The sequence below is a fragment of the Ambystoma mexicanum genome, chromosome 14 (genome assembly GCF_040938575.1).
Source record: "Ambystoma mexicanum isolate Mex_15411 chromosome 14, UKY_AmexF1_1, whole genome shotgun sequence".
In the NCBI taxonomy this organism is placed as follows: Eukaryota; Metazoa; Chordata; class Amphibia; order Caudata; family Ambystomatidae; genus Ambystoma; species Ambystoma mexicanum.
The window spans coordinates 600,505,651-600,522,046 of NC_090940.1; the positions used below are offsets into that span (position 1 = coordinate 600,505,651).

General features: G+C 44.5%; 1 protein-coding gene across 1 annotated transcript in view; it reads right to left on the reverse strand.

Moving 5' to 3' along the window:
* Window positions 1-16,396, reverse strand: part of ASB2 (ankyrin repeat and SOCS box containing 2) — a 194,051-nt gene that overhangs the window by 15,405 nt on the left and 162,250 nt on the right. Inside the window, exons 7-8 of the mRNA XM_069637978.1 lie at window positions 12,865-13,039; window positions 7,396-7,969 (exon numbers count right to left, since the gene is read on the reverse strand). Coding sequence (XP_069494079.1) covers window positions 7,396-7,969; window positions 12,865-13,039 — 749 coding nt within the window. The remainder of the gene's footprint in view (window positions 1-7,395; window positions 7,970-12,864; window positions 13,040-16,396) is intronic.

Below are 16,396 nucleotides of genomic sequence, written 5' to 3' on the forward strand. Positions count from 1 at the left end.
GGTACCTCCTGTGGGTGGGACCTGGGTGAATGGAGTGTGTGACCAATATACACTCCTTGTTGTGGTTGTCTGGTTTCTGGCATGAGAGACAAAGACTGAGACAACCCTGCCCGAAACTGGCCTGAATGCAGTGTGTAGTGTTGAATGGCTGGGTACCTGTCCCAATCCACATTCCTTGTTGTGAGTGTCTGAAAGGGAGGAGTGTGGCCTGAATGCACTGTGTGCCTGATTGGCTGACTGACTGCATGAATGCCCCTCTGTATGATTGGCTGCTGAGTGTGTGCCAACAGTGTGGATGAGAGACAGAATAGTATATCTGGGGACCTCTCACCACTGGTAGTTGGTTCAGAAGCGTTCAGAAGCTGAGTCTTCACTCTAAGAGTAACTGGAACTGCTGATCCTCGACTGGAAGAAAAAGACTTGCTGTGGCATTTGCTTCGACCGATCCGAAGGCTGCCGAAATCGTCGAAGACTGACCCGAGAGAGGACCTGGTAAGGCGCCCTCTTCCCGTGCTCCGAGGGACCATCGAGCACCGCTCCATCTTCGCCGAAGCGCCCTGGAAGACAGACCCTCGAAAGGCTGCCGACCCGAGACGGGATAGCCGAGGAGATCGAAGTGAAGCACCCGGACATCGACGCCGTCGAAGTCCATTGCCGTCGACCAGGGTTCGCAGGTTTGTGTAACCGCTGGAGGCCCGTCGAAGTTGTGTTGCCCAACCGTGGGAACCACTTGACGCCGTGCCGCCGACGACCGGAGCCGTCTGCTCCTTTGCCTAAGAACATTCGAATCGAAGGACTCCCTCGTCCGCACCGTCGACCGCTTTATCCTGCCGGAGAAAGTCGAGGACGACCAACGCGCCGAGGAGAAACCTGCCGGTGGGTTTCCCGCCACCCGAAGACCACAAAGACTCGAACGACTCGACGCCCTTGCTGGGCCTCCGTCTCCACAATCTTTGCGGTCCAGAACTATTGACACCGAAGTGCCCCGCACGCCTCTGCCTTACAGGACGCCGACGCTGACGAGCACCCCTCGGACGAAGCTGCCGCCTCATCGACGCCGTTCTACCCTGTTTGTCGACGGACGTTCGACGCCCCGTGTCTCCCGCTTGAAAGGGAAGGCATTCAAGAAGGGCCGTCGATTCCCCGTCGCCGAACAACGAGTTCCTCGACGCTTCTCGACGCCTCTCGACGATCCGTGACTCCCGCTTGAAAGGGGGTCGCTCAAGAAGGATCTGTCGACGCCTCTTCGAAGAACTCGACTCCACCAGGTGCATTGGGGGGGTAAAAACATTATAGGAGGGAATAAGACTTGCAGAACAATATATGGACTGGGCTTGTGCTATATCTTTATTTTACAGGTTGCCCAGGTGGGGGGATCTCCACACAGAACCGTGTCTAGTGGTAGGGGCCAGTATTCTGCCTATTGCTCAACCATCTTATTTTCCCTCCTCTCTCTATTGCTGGTTTCACTCTATTGATCTGTGTGACATTGTTACAGTATTGTTGATGCACTTTAATAAGATCTAATACAAAGGGTGGTACCACTCTAGACTTGTATATATTTGCCATTGTTGATTTTCCTGAGTACAAAGTGAGTTATTATGACAAGTGTACATAACCTTGAATATTGATTATATAAAGACTGTGTTCTAACCAATACAGTGTGTGGACATTCCTTTGTGGGGGCTTGGGGTACACTGTACTTAAGAACCAGCCTGCATCACCTCCTGAGAAGCTAGGCCTTGATTGCTCGTCCATTGCTACCGTAATAGAGAATCTTGGCTGGGGTCCTCTGTGCCTCTCTTCTACCATATAGAGAGCAGAAGTACAGACACCCCCTACCGGTCTTCTTTTTCTTACACAGACAACCATCTCAACAAGCACATGTAGCAGATACATAAGAACTAAATCTTTCTGCCCATAATTGCACAGAATCTCTTGAGCGTTCAACCTAACAATAGACTACCAAAGCCAGTCCAAAGTTATTGTTTACTTATGGGTACGTGCCAGCTAAATGATAATGTTTCCATTCAGTGTGTATTTTCCTTGTGTGTGACAACCTCCAGCTAGAGTGAATGAGTGACTGCAATATATCATGTGAAAATATTTCTGATGTGTGCATTTTCCTTAGAGGTTATATCTCTGTGCATGTAACATAACAATATACAATACTACGCCGTATAATGTCCAGTTCAGAATTATCGGATATTTAAGTTATGTAATCAAAACTACAACTAATTGATCAAATATTTGGGACATCGCCGCATATATATGAGTGACACTGCTATTAGGACTTGCCCAGCACTTGACCCATCTCCTTCTTCAGGAAATTGCCTTTGTCTTAGAGTAAACGTTTTTTTGCAAGCCTTTTTAAACCCACCATAACTTTTGGGGTGTTTAGTATACATGCCCCAATGCACCAACCACAAGACTGTCCGGACTATTCTGCACTGATGATCCCTAATAAGGGTGAAACCAGGTTTCTATTTGTCTTGCAGCCTTGCAAAATGGCTGTCTTAGGTTGATCAAGCTATGTATAAAGTAGCACTCTCCTCTAAGACTAAGACAATTTCCTGGAGAAAAGGCTTGCATTTGGGCTAATTTGCACACCCACAATGCCTTTCTGATGTGGCTCAGAACTGGATGTGAACTTACATCGATGGCTGCTAGGTGGCATTGTGGAATGTGTGACTTTGCTCAAATTGACTTCCCTACTTTTCATTTCAGGTGAAAGGCTTTTTTCAAACCTTTTTTAAACCAGCATAACTTGTTTGGTGTTTTGTATACATGCCCCAATGCTTCATCGACAAGGGTGTCGGCACTACACTGCACTGATGATTCCTAATAAGGGTGAAACCTGGTATGCTGTTGTCCTGACAGGCTTGCAAAATGGCTGTTTTTGGTTGATTAAGTTGTGTATAAAGTAGCACTGCTTTTTAAGACACAGACAATTTACTGCAGAAAAAGCTTGCAATTAGACTCATTTGCATGATAACAATTCCTTGCTGATGTGGCTCAGAACTGGAGGTGAACTTCCAGCAATGGCTACTACATATCATTGTCGAATGTGTGACTTGGCTCAAAAGGACTATCATACTTTCACATTTCAGGTGAAAGAGTTTTTTCAAGCCTTTTTTTCTAACCCAACAGACATTTTTGGCATTTAGTATACATTCCCCAATGCTCCAACCATAAGGCTGTCAGGACTATACTGCACTGATGATCCTTAATAAGGGTGAAACCTGGTATATTGTTGTCCTGACAGGCTCGCAAAATGTCTGTCTTGGACTGATTAACCTATGCATAAACACTTCCCTCTAAGACAAAGACAATGGGCCTCATTATGAGTTTGGTGGTAACCTGCCGGTGCTACCGGCGGGTTGCCGCCAAACTCGTTACACCGTCCTGCTGCCTGATATCCCGGTGCCACCGAGATGTCAGGTAGCAGAAAGTGGAAGTCCCTGTTCTCGTGGCGTCCCGGAGGACTCCACGAGAATGGGGTCACGGAAGCACCAGCACCGTTGCTAACGGTGCCAGTGCTTCTATGAAAACCATGCCTGTAGGGGCCGGTGACCCCGGCAGGTCAGACCTGCCAGGAGCAATGGCCTCTGCAGGCATACTTGTAGTCTGGCGGTTTGGAAAGGGTGCCGGTACGCTGCTACCGGTACCCTTATTTGCAGACCGACGGGCTTGTAATGCGGTCCAATTTCCTGGAGAAAATGCTAGCATTCGGGCTAATTTGCATGCCCACAATGCCTTGCGCATGTGGCTCAGAAATGGAGGTGAACTTCCAGCGATGGCTACTAGATGGCGCTGTGGAATGTGTGACTTGAGTAAAATGGACCAGCCTACTTTCACATTTCAGGTGAAGGTTTTTTTTTCAAGCCTTTCTGAACCCATCATAACATTTTTGGTGTTTTGTGAACTTGCATGGAAAATTCTGAAATATTGTGATAAGTACATGTTGGAGGCATCTGCTTCTTCATGGAAAATTTCCACATTTTTCATGTAGGCCTGCAAAAGTTCTTTTTTTAGTTTCGGTCTGAACACTTTTTAATGTGTTTTTTTTAAATAGGAAAAACACTTTTTTTCCTGGCCAAATTGTCAGCTTCAATTTTCAAGGATCTTGGTCCTAGATCTAGATCTGGTGCCCTAAAAAAACATTGAAAATTGAGCTAGCGAATTTTGATATATTCAAGTTTTAATACTTCACTATATTTCATGCATGTGCAGAATGAATGTACATCTCCTATATAAATATAAATTGACATCAAAATCAATCCTCACTTCAATGTGCATTTGTATACCTAGATCGGGCATCTAGGACATGTACATTGCATATGAGTTTATAACAAACACTCATAGGCTACTCCTATGCCAAACATTGATATGCCATATGCTCATGCACTATGCAGTGACACACCATATGCTCTTAAGCCATATGCTGACACGCCACACTTACACACCAAACACTCGTACACCATACACCACACACTTATGCGACACACACTCATATGCCACATGATGGATGTGAGTTTTCATATGTACATGCACGAAATTTACATGTACATTTTAAAAATGGAGCTAGGCAATTTTTAGATATGCAACTTTTTTTTACCTTATCTCATATATGAGTAAAATTAATGCACGTATTCTATATGAAATGTACATGCAAATGTACAAAACGTACATGTACATGAGCATTTCATACATATGCATGCCAGGACTGAGTTTAATGTAAGTGGCCATACCTACAGGAGGCTTATAGGAGATCTACATTTCCCCTATGTACAAAATATACATCTTGTATGCACCTCTGTATTAAAGCTCACATAAAAGTCAGGACTGACTTTAAGTTGATTTTTAATACCTAGAGGTGACATGTAGGAGAAAAAACATTGCATACATGTACAACATCTACATGTACAAAATGGACATGTGCGTACATTTTAGTCCTCAATTTAATGTGAGTTTTCATATGTATAGGAGGCATATAGTAGATGTACAGTTCATGTGAATACATACCATAATATGCTACGCCTACGCCAAATACTGATATTCCATTTACTCATGCACCATATGCTCACATGTTAGACACACACCAAACACTCATATGCCACACACGTTCATACACCACACACCTATATGCCACACACTCTCACTTCATAGGTTTAATGGGAGTTTTAGCACTGCTCCAGATACAATTTTGAAGTGGGAGTATTTCACTCGCTAAAAATGTAAGCTCATTTCTCAGTGGGTTGATTTTATAAGCGATTAACAATGTTTTAACTGGAAAACGGAAATATTTTGTTTTAATAATTAATTTGCACCTAGTTATTTGTGCACATGAAAAGATACATGTTTACTTCTTTTAAAAAAAGTCAATAATAGTAGTAGCTTCTTCCTATGGTACTGCCTGCACTACTGGTCCAAACACATCCATGGAGTCACGTGGGTGAAAGCAGGGCTGCAAGGTCCTAAGTGTCGGTTTCCTAATTGTTGTTGGGAGAATCTGTACTCCCTATTTTAATTTTTAGCAAGTATTTGCCTATTTTTAGGGAGTAAAAGTGGCTGACACAACCCTTTTCTCTAGGCCTGTGTACAAGTATGAAATGTCCATGTGCATGCCAATGTATGAAATGTACATGTACATTTCAAAAATCTAGCTGGGCAAGTTTGGCATATTCATGTTTTCAAATATACATATATCTCAGTCATGCACAGACTGAATGCACATCTCCTACATGAAAAGTACCTCTATATGTCAGGACTGACTTTTATGCACCCAATCTCCTTCGTAAAGAAGGGCTAGAAGACGTGCTAAATAAATGTTGTACACAAACTGAAAATGCACATGTATGAAATGTACATTACGTATGTGTACACTACTAAATGTATACAAACGCTCAAGTCCGGACTAACTTTGATGTGAATTTCCCTATGTATATAACAAGTATATGTCTCTGTACGCTGATACACTCACACGGCAAACACTCAAACTGCAAACACTTATATGTCATGCACTCGTATGCTATATGCCACACTGCCTACAAAAGATCCTGTGATTAGACTTAAAAAAGTCATCTATAATAATTACGTCTATACTAACAAAAAGTAAAGTCTACAAAGAGTAGGATTAACAACATTAAGCAACAAGTACTCCTCTACAAATTATACTATGAAACTTAAAGCATAAACACTCACTCCATACCACAACAAATCCAACCTTAACAGTCACTTCAAGTATTAGGCAGTTTACATCAATACCAGAGTTGAAGTGAGTCTTTATTTTGGAATTGTAGTGGTATGGAGTAAGTGCTTAGTCTTTGAGTTCCATCCTAATTGGAACCATGTCATCATACCCTATAACAGGACGCCCTTGCCGTACAGCACTTCATTGCTTCATAGCTAAGTTTGTACTCTATAAAACGTAGACCGTAGATGCCATAAACAGGAAGGACATGCCTTAAATTCTGGATTGGAACGTTTATTAGTCCAAAACTCTAATGTCAGCTTTCACCCCACAAAGACACCTGTCAACAAACCCAGATTTAGAGCCAGAATTCCATTTGATGTCAAAGTGGAGAGGTGAACACAACTATAGTAGTGTGCGAGAAGGTCCTTTGGTAAGTAACAGAACATGCATATCTGGAGTAAAATACACTCAATTTCAAATACATAAAGTAGCTTAGGCAGAAAGGCAAATGCCAGATGAGACAGTTACACAATATTGTCTGCCTTTGTAATGTTTTTGTAAGGTTTTTGCCCTGTCAGCCTTCTTTTATGCCACAAATGTGGTATAATACCCCATAGTTTTATTTAGATATTCCTGTAACTAAAATAGTTTTAGTTGTAATTGGGTTTGTAGAAAATGTATTAGTCCAGAATTAGCCAGAGCTTACTCCATTTTCCGCCTTCTTTCAATGTCACTAAATAGCAATTCAAGCATAATTCCAGCTGCCTGCAAAGGAAACCTCTACCATAATATGTGCTATTTAACTTTTTCCACTCACTAACTCCACTTATTTCCATAATTTACAACACACTCCTAATCAGGGTTCTGCAGCCTTTGGATCTCCAGCTGTTGTGGACTGCAACTCTTATCAGCCTTAGGTGAGGAATCATGGGAGTCGTAGTCCAAAATATCTGGAATACCAGAGGTTGCAAGCTCCTGCTCTAAATATTAGGGCCTTTATTTTAAATCAGCTATAGTTACAGTGCTGGTCAATCTATTCTCTAATATTTGCTAAATCGTCGAGACGTGCTCAATGATAGGGGAAACTGGAAGACTTCTAATCGACAACTTCTACAACATTCATTTGAGAAACCCAGCAGACAAAGTGCCCTTCTGTAAAAATAAAACATTTGGATTGAGGTCTTTTTTCATAAACGTACCTGCACCGGCTTCCGTGGCACGTTCCCCGTGTACGAAGACTCATCTGACAACCTGCCCGCTCTGTTCAGTTTGATTGGAGGATGTGGTCCAAGACCATATTCACAGTTAAAACAACAAATGGCGCTGCAGCCAAGATCCAAGATGAATTTCAACAAGCTGAGGTATTTCATAGAAAACATAATAGTGGCTGGGAAAGCAGTTGGGTGGGTAGAAATGTACGCATCGACATTGGCCCCGTGATCTAGCAACAATGTCATCGTCTTCAAGCAGCCGTGGCGGATGGAGATCAAAAGCGGGTTGATGACGTCTACGTTGGGATTGGCGCCAGCCCGCAGAAGCATATCTGTCGCGGGGATGTTGTTATTGATCACGGCGAAATACAGAACACTTGTACGTTTGTCTTCATACAAGCAGGAGCGCTCGGAAGACAGCAGAGAGTTCACATCGTAACCAGCGTCGATGAGTTCCTCCAATACTCCATCGTTGTTGCATTCAGCAGCGATGTGGAGCGGGCTAATGCCACTGCGCTTGACGCGCACGCGACTTGTCACTGGTATCAACATTGATACGATCCTATGGGAATTGACAGAAAAACATGCAATATATTAACAAATAGTCATATCATCAGCATAGAAAGACTGAGTTAACCTACCCTATGAAGATAGTAAGTTGACCTGTAAGTAGATGTGGGGAAAAATACCATGGACATACAACTGAGAAGTTCTGTTATTCCCAATTTCTTGTTAGAGATGCATACTTTTTGAGCAACAATAACAGATTATGGTCCGCATGATGAGAGTGGCAGCATTTTCTATGGACATACTACCACACTTGTTAACCATCACCACAACTCATAATGGCGGTAAATACACCTGATTGCAAGTGGTGGGGTGATGGTGTTTGTCCTCATTCATTGAGACCCATAGACCTCCATTGGAGATTTGGAGTATTTACTGAAGGCGGTAATTCTGCTTGCTGTAAATCTTCCACTTGCGGAGGTAGTGTGAGAGACAAACCTCCAGCCTAATGTGGTGCATTTTCCTTGTCGCTTACAAACTTAGAAGAAAAGAAGCCACCACTTTTACAGCAATGTCACACTCAGAGTGAGGGCCTGCGTCTCGACACTGATCAAACTGCGCAAAACTATGATCTGAATTGACTTTCTCGTCACTGGTTTACAAATGACATTCTCAGGAAAAACTCAATTCTTATCTCAATTCTTATCTCAATTTTTATTTCAATTCTTATCTCAATTCTTACCTCAATTCTTATATTAATTCTTATATCAATTCTTATCTCAATTCTTATGTTTGGGAAATTTTGCATAGTCAGGTGGGAGCCCTTGATCTTAGAAAACTCTTTTTTTCAGACATTAGCAGGCAATCAAACTTATTTTTCTGGCATTCGATAAAAGAATGAAAACAATGGACTCTCAGATGTAAGGTGAGCACTGCCATCTGCTTTCCTTCTCATGAACTCAAAAGTATTCGGAAAGAGAGCTCAGTAAGTTAAGAGCCTGCCCCCAACATCCATGAGTGACCTTCAGTTACAGGTTCAAACCCCTGCTTGTATGACTCTTCCCTCCATCATTCCAATGCCATTAAATTGGGTAGTAACAGCAAGTATAGAAGTGCTTACATTCAGGCATTAAGAACTATACACATCCTGATGTTATTAATTAGTTCATAAGCAGAATAGCTCTGATGAATATTTCAATCCAAAAGACATGAACCATATGTCCACCACTAACATGTTTAGGTTTTGACAATGTTCACCAAATTGCATTTTACATCTGGGTCTGAAACATGCTACTTGGACTGCAGCGCAGATAACTCCCACTAAGTCCTTAAGTATAAGAGTAGATGCCTTTTTGCAGGAGCAACTAAGAGAGCAGACTTGTCCCAGTGCTGTGGATCCCAGAACAAGAATCCAGTCGCTCGAGTTTTCCAGGTTCCTCTGTGCTTCTGCGGGTTTGTGAAAATCCAGAGTCCTCCAATAGGAGAAGCTGCTGCACCAATCAGAACTAGTGGCTGTCGGCCCTGGAAGCATGATCTCTGCTGCTTGAAGTCTCTCGGCTTATTTATGGACTTAGCTCTTTCCCTAACATTTTCCCCACACTCCATAAGTGCTGCATTCAACCCCGCCAGCAGCATTGCTGTGCCCTCTTTCCTTACCTATATTAATAATGCATGTATCGTCTGGGCGATCACATACATTTATTTATTTATTTTATTTCTAACGCGCTAAGACAGGAGCCCATGGGCATGGTAGCGCTAAACAGGAACAAACAAAACATAAAATTGGCCCTTGTTGTTTTTTTCCCCCATGTTTGTTCCTGGGCGTTAATACATTTTCCTATTTGTTAAATTGGACTGAAAGGACCATAGTTATTTTTCCTACCTTTTTGGAAATTATTTTGCTTATTTAATGAAGCCTCAGACTCAAGGCCGGAAATCCACTTGCACTTCAGGAATACCGTAAATCCTCCTCTTCTTCAAAGCCTCCCAAACCCTGCTTTTATTCAAGCATCAGCCACCAGGAAGCACCCGTCTCCAGCCCCAGTATTCACAGGCTGACGGCCTGCTATGAATGGACGAGCTCATTCCTGAACGCTTGCACATCTCAGTATCTGTAGAGCAAGTCCTGAGTCTCCCAACCTCTCACGCACGCGCCCAACGCTAGCATCAAAACCTCAGAAATGCAGCCAATGGCCTGCGGTGAATGGCGCGTGTCACGCTGCCCTCTTCTCTCCTCTCCTCCATGCCGCCTTCTCTATACCCCAGTGATCTCAAGTGGCTCCGTGCGTTTCTCTATCCAGCATATCATATACCCATCCAGCTAGCTCTCTCTCTCTCTCTCTTCCTATCTGTGTCAGTTCACTGTAAACTTCTCAAATCTTCAGATTCTTGGGATATTTCTGTAGTTACGCCTTCTCTGGTCTCTGACTTGAATGAAAAGCAGTTGAGAACCTCTTCCAAGGTTGTCCAAACTACCTCACAGGACTCCCAGCCAATCACTGATGTTCTGCTGCCTCACCATCTTGGATAGGGACCAAATTAGATGTCTGCTACACTAGTTAAGGTAAAATTCTCCTGCCCAATCTAAGGCCCAACCAACCTTTCTTTGTTCCCCCTCCCCCTCTCTCCCACACCCTGCCTTCCTCCTTCCCCTCACTTTGTGTGTGCACTCACTTCTGTCCCTAGCCCGTCCACTCCCGATCCGCGACAGGCCGTCATGTAAAGGAAGAAGGGAGTACACGTAGTCCCTTCTGTCCTTTCCGTGGCGGACATTTTTTGGTTTACATTTTAATGGCCGCCATGGAAAGGGAGAATGCACTACTTGTAGTCCCTTCTCCCTTTCCATAATGGCCATTTTATTTCTTTAAGTTTTTCCATTCATTTTGAATGGCCGCCTTGGTAAGGGAAAATGTTTTCCCTTCACCGGCAGCCATTTTTTTTACATATTTTTTTCTGTTCCGAAACGCTGTCGCGTTTCGGAACAGAAAAACAATGCGCTTAGTACCCCAGTTTTGCAGGCCCATGTACTAATAGCAATAAACCCGGGCCTGTAACTATGGGACCCGGGGCTTTACCTGACTCGGTAATATCCCCGTGTCTCGGGGCTTATTGCTTAATTAAAGCTCAGCAGTTAAGGGGTTAATTAAACATTGTCTTGGCAGAATGAAGTAAACTTTGAGAGACAAAATGGTCGCTACTTTTGAGAAGGAAGCTATTAAAAATAAGAACATTAGTTGTGTGCAAACTTTGCAAACTGGTTCTTTTCAAAATATTACAATGTTCATGTTGAATGATTGATCACTTCCAGTACTGCAGTTATAATAAGAATGTCACAACTGTCTTAATGATCAAAGCCCCAAGAACAATAATATAAATCATCTCCTTGTTTATGCTTTATAAACACGACTAATCGAAAGAGGAAGGGGTCAAATAGCTCAAATGTGGGTTGCTTGATAGCTTTGCATAAAGTCATAGAGCATTTTGGGAACACAATCAGTACCACACATCTTTATACTTCAGAACTGATAAAAGGTTTGTATGTTTAAGCCATTAAGTACAAAGGACATGGAGCTCATTGCATTGTTCAGAACACTCACCCTAAAACGAAATTGTTTGCCCTCTTGAACCATATATACTCATTCAGGCAGCGTCAGGATTTTAATGGGACGAGGAAATGGCTGCTAAATCTTCTATTCTGTTAGGATCTAATGGTCATGCTTCTTTCGCCATGTTGCGTTTTAGATGAAGAGGGGTTGAGAGGAGAACCCAGGGCTCAGGGTAAGGATGGTTTCCTTGATCAGTATAATACGGGAAATTCAAAAGTAAAATGCACACGCTGAACACGGCTGGGGTGGTGAGACCCCTGGATCATTGACGTCCTGATATCATTTGGAAACCTCGCTGTAACACTTTCTGCCTCGTGACGTTTTATTGAATTTCCGGGATTATACCAATGTTTCAGTACGACGATCAAGGAGGAACGTGTCCTTTAGCCTTTGCTTTCATACTTATTCAGTTGCATATCTAATGATTTAAGTCACATAGCCTTGAAGAAGACATTAGCTGGCCGAAACACGTGTTGGCTGTTTTTATGAATCATGTGCTTACATTCTAATTTCGATAAACATTCTTTTCTCAATATGGGGTTTTATGTGCATTCATTTGCCTTCTCATGATGCTTTCATGTTGGCGCTGTGATAGCTTAGGTTCTCTCTTTTGCAATAACCCCAATACAGTGCTGCAGTATTGCAACCAATAAGATGCCAGCCCTCTACCAACAGCTCCAAGAATCTCAAGACCCTGCCAGACCTGCTCAAGACATAGGGGGTCATTACGACCTGGGCGGTAAGGGATACCGGGCACTGGTAAGGAGACCGGTGCCGGTAATCCCCTACCGCCCTATTCCAAGGTCCCTTGGCGGGGACCGTTAGGAACGTGTGGTCTGACCACACGTCCCTTGCGGGTCCTGCTAAGGGACCAGGGCGCTAATCACGGGCTTGCAAGTCGCGAGCCCGTTATTAGCACCCTCCCCATTCCCATTGAGCCCTATGGGGGCTCAAATGGGAATAGGGAATGGTTTGTGCAATGGGGTCTTACCAGTCCCGCCAGGGTCAGACTAGACTGGTAAGTCCCCATTGCACAACATCGGACACGGGAACGGTATGGGAGGCAGCCATGGAGCTGATAGCTCCATGGCTACCGCCCAGGTCGTAATGACCCCCATAGTTTGCAAAGTCTTGAAGAGTGTTGCAGCCTAATTGTCCCTGAATCTGATCAGAGTGCTTCCATCCACAGATCGACCTCTCCGCCTTCACGCCTGCCTCTCACCATATCCCTGCACCCTGCCTCTCCTGCACTCACTTCCACTGCCGAGCTGAAATGCCAAGACTCGTGAGGCTGCTGTGGCATGCTACAACGTACACTCTCCCACCGGTCTAGAAGCAAACTTACTCATCGTTGTCTCGTCTTTTCGCCGCTATGTGGATGGGTAGGAGGCCCTTCTTGTCCACTTTGTTGGCATCTGCACCTTGTGCCAAAAGGAACTCCACCACCTCCTCGTGGCCATTTTTAGCTGCTTCAAACAGAGGTGTTGCGTTGTCGCTGGCTTGGATGTTGATGTCAGCATCTAAGAAAGGAGACAACAGGTATTGCGTTGGCAGAGCAGCCTTCATGTGCTGTACTCACTCTTGGAATCATTGCACACTCGATGCAGACCCACGCGCACATCCATCAAAGCAACGTGTAGATGCACTACTGGAGGGAGGGGAGATTGGGGGAACGTGCTAAGATGCGGCTTGCCGTTAAACTGCACACTCACTAGTCCCATAACCTGACAGGTCAACTTTACGCAACCTTTTGATTAACAGCAAGCCTGCCATACGCAAGAAACCAACATTATTGATATAAGAGCTACTGACTCAGACCTAACTCTTCACAACATGATATGTAAATGATTAAATAGGGGTAGTGGGGGGGGGGGCGGGAATCTCTTGAAATAGGTCTGTGACTTATGTCTTTCATAGCTACACTTTGAGAAATAAATGTAGAGATTGGGATGGTCGATTTCAAAGCTACATCTATTTTCTTGGTATACGGAACAGGGCAAACGTCATTAGTTGTTGTAATTATATTTATTCTGATAAAAACATCCATCAAACACAAACAAAACATATCATGAATAAACATCTCACGGGCAGATAAAACATAGTATATAAATCACCCACTAGCACATGTTAAAATATTCAAAAGAGAGATGACATTAAAACCACGCATTTTCAAATTCTTAAAGTGCAGCATCGCAACCTCCTAAAAACTCCTTTCTTCTGTACATGGCAGCCTTCAAGTAAGGCACAGGGCCCGTGCCGTCAATTGGGTCTCCGCAGTCAGTAAACAGATCATAGCCGGCCTACACGGACGCAGATCCAAGCGTTTCTAAAATCAGTTTTCTGATCTCACTATAGCCTGGACAAAACAGTACAAAATGACTCAAATTTCCTTACGGGGCACCAGACACAGGGCAACTAGGCTCGTCTGAATAACCCTTCCATTTCGCTGTGTTCCCCCTCAGCCGTGAACAATCAAATCTTGCCCTAGTACTGAGCCAGTTATGCTGTATGTCCCTGGCCCAGACAAGATACGGCTGTAGAGTTGGGGTCCCGCTTATAAGCTTGTGAACACTGTGCGACTGTGTCACCCTTGCTGCAAGAGCGCGTTTCACCACCATCACCCGGGTCACTGCCTCCTTGTATGTACTTACTTCCTGCCGCAAAAACATTTCTGCTGAAAACATTGGACTGACACAAAATCTCCTTTACTGACCTCAGCCAAGGTATTTTGGCCCACAAGTACCTGGTCAGTGTGGATCTTACAATAAAGTGACGTAGAGTAGCATTTTTGTTTCCCCATATTCTCAGCCACAAAATGCTCGGGGAAGCTGCCAAGTCATCAACCCAATAGGTCAGCCCCAATTCCCTGTGAGCCGATGCGCATGAAGAAGAACCAGGGAGCCCCAATATGTTTTTAAGGTACCGGTTTTCCTTGTCCTGCAGATCGCCCGACTTGCAATAGCCCCACAGGGCCGACCCATATTGCGTGGCTGCCTTATCTTGCAGTGAGTAGACCCTAAGGATTGATTGCGGATGCTGACCCTTACATTGTGATGGGAAATGAGATAAGCCCCCAAACATTGAGACATCTTCAAGGACTGTTTTTTTAATATAGGCACTACCCGTCAAGGTCTCGGAAAATCTGACGGCCAAGTAATCGTATTCTACCACCCTGGGGATAACTTCCCCATTACACAGCATGGCGCGCATCTTTATAAGCTTCCTGCCTCCACTACGGCCCATCACTGCCGATTTGACAGTGTTAATCTTCAATCCTAGAGTGATCATAAACAGGGCATAAGCATCTACCAATGCCTGTAAAGCCCTGGGGGTTCTGGCCATGAGTACCGTATATCTGCATACGTTAAGACCGGGAAGGATTGGCCCCCCAATTTCAAGAAGGCCACCTCGGTACTAAGCAAGGCCTGCAATCGTCCATTGATGTACAAGGTGAAGCGTATGGGGGCTAACACACACCCCTGCCAAACCCCCAGCCCTATATGAAAACACTATGTACACTTCGCCCCAGGTCCAAATCGAACATTAGCACTGTTGTCCGCATGGATCTCCCGCAATACTCCAAGGATTTCCTCAGGGCAACCCATGGACTCAAGCACAGCCCACAATTTTGGACGGTCAACCTTGTCGAAGGCTGTGCTTAAGGCAATAAACGCGAAATAAACCACTTCGCCCCTGCAAGACACAAAGTTGGACACCAAAAGGTATACATTCAACACTTGCTCCATCGTACCCAAACCAGGGCGAAAATCAAATTGGATGTCCGTAAAGATCGCTGCCTCTGCAAGCCAGCTCTCAATGTGACCCAACAGTACTCGTCCAAACATTTTGAAGGAGGTGTCCCGGTGACAAATCGGGCGAAAGGATGAGGGCAGAGTTACATCTCCCTTTTTAAAAATGGTGAAGTTAGTCGCCATCTTCCAAGAGGATGGACAGTGCACCAAACTCATGCAACCATTAAAAGCCAGGGTCAACACGGGTGCCCATAAATCAATTTTATCCTGAAAACGGTCTGCTGGTATGGTGTCTGGGCCAGGAGCTCGGTTTCGTGACTAGGCCCCAATCGCCTTCACCACCTCTTCTATGGTGAAACGCAAACTGGTACCCCGAGGCACCTTCTCTTTTTGAGAGCAACCATCATCAAAGAGTGTCCCAAAATGAGAGACCCAGTCCACCGCCCCCACATGTGTACCCTGCAGACCCTGATTTTCCTTATCAAAGGGCCCACCCTTAACATACTCCCAAAAACCCTTGCCATCATTCAACCGAATCGCCTCCAAGAAGTCGTCCCAGGCCTTATCTTCCAACTCCAATTTCCTTTGCTCTATTGCTCTGCGATAGTCAGAGCGGGCTTGGACAATGCTCCGTCTGTCCATTGCTAGAGGTTTTTGGGCATCTAAGAGTGTCAATTTGGCATCCTGGAGGCCTGGTTGAACCAAACCTTCTTTCCACCACTCCCCTGTCGTTTGGGTACTGTCAAGAAACCCCCCGTAAGTGCTGCCAGGATAGCCGTAAAGAAACAAATCACTTCCCTGGGACCAGATGAGTACTCCAGAATTCCCATTAGCTCCCTTTTCTACATAGCCAATATTTTCAGATGCAGGCCAGAGCCAGGAATGTTCCCCCATTTGGTTCTTCTTCGAGACACTGCGTCACTATCCAGTTGGCACGGTATGCTAGACATTTGCCCGACCTCCTCAACCAGGCCTCTTAGTGTTAGAACCAAGGGGTAATGGTCGCTATTCCCCACTCTGGGTACCTCAAAGCTCACAATGAGATTCCAAATGTCCAGGGATAAACAAAAATAGTCCATGGTCGAAGTGCCCAAGTGGTTGTTAAACGTACATTTCCAAGGGATA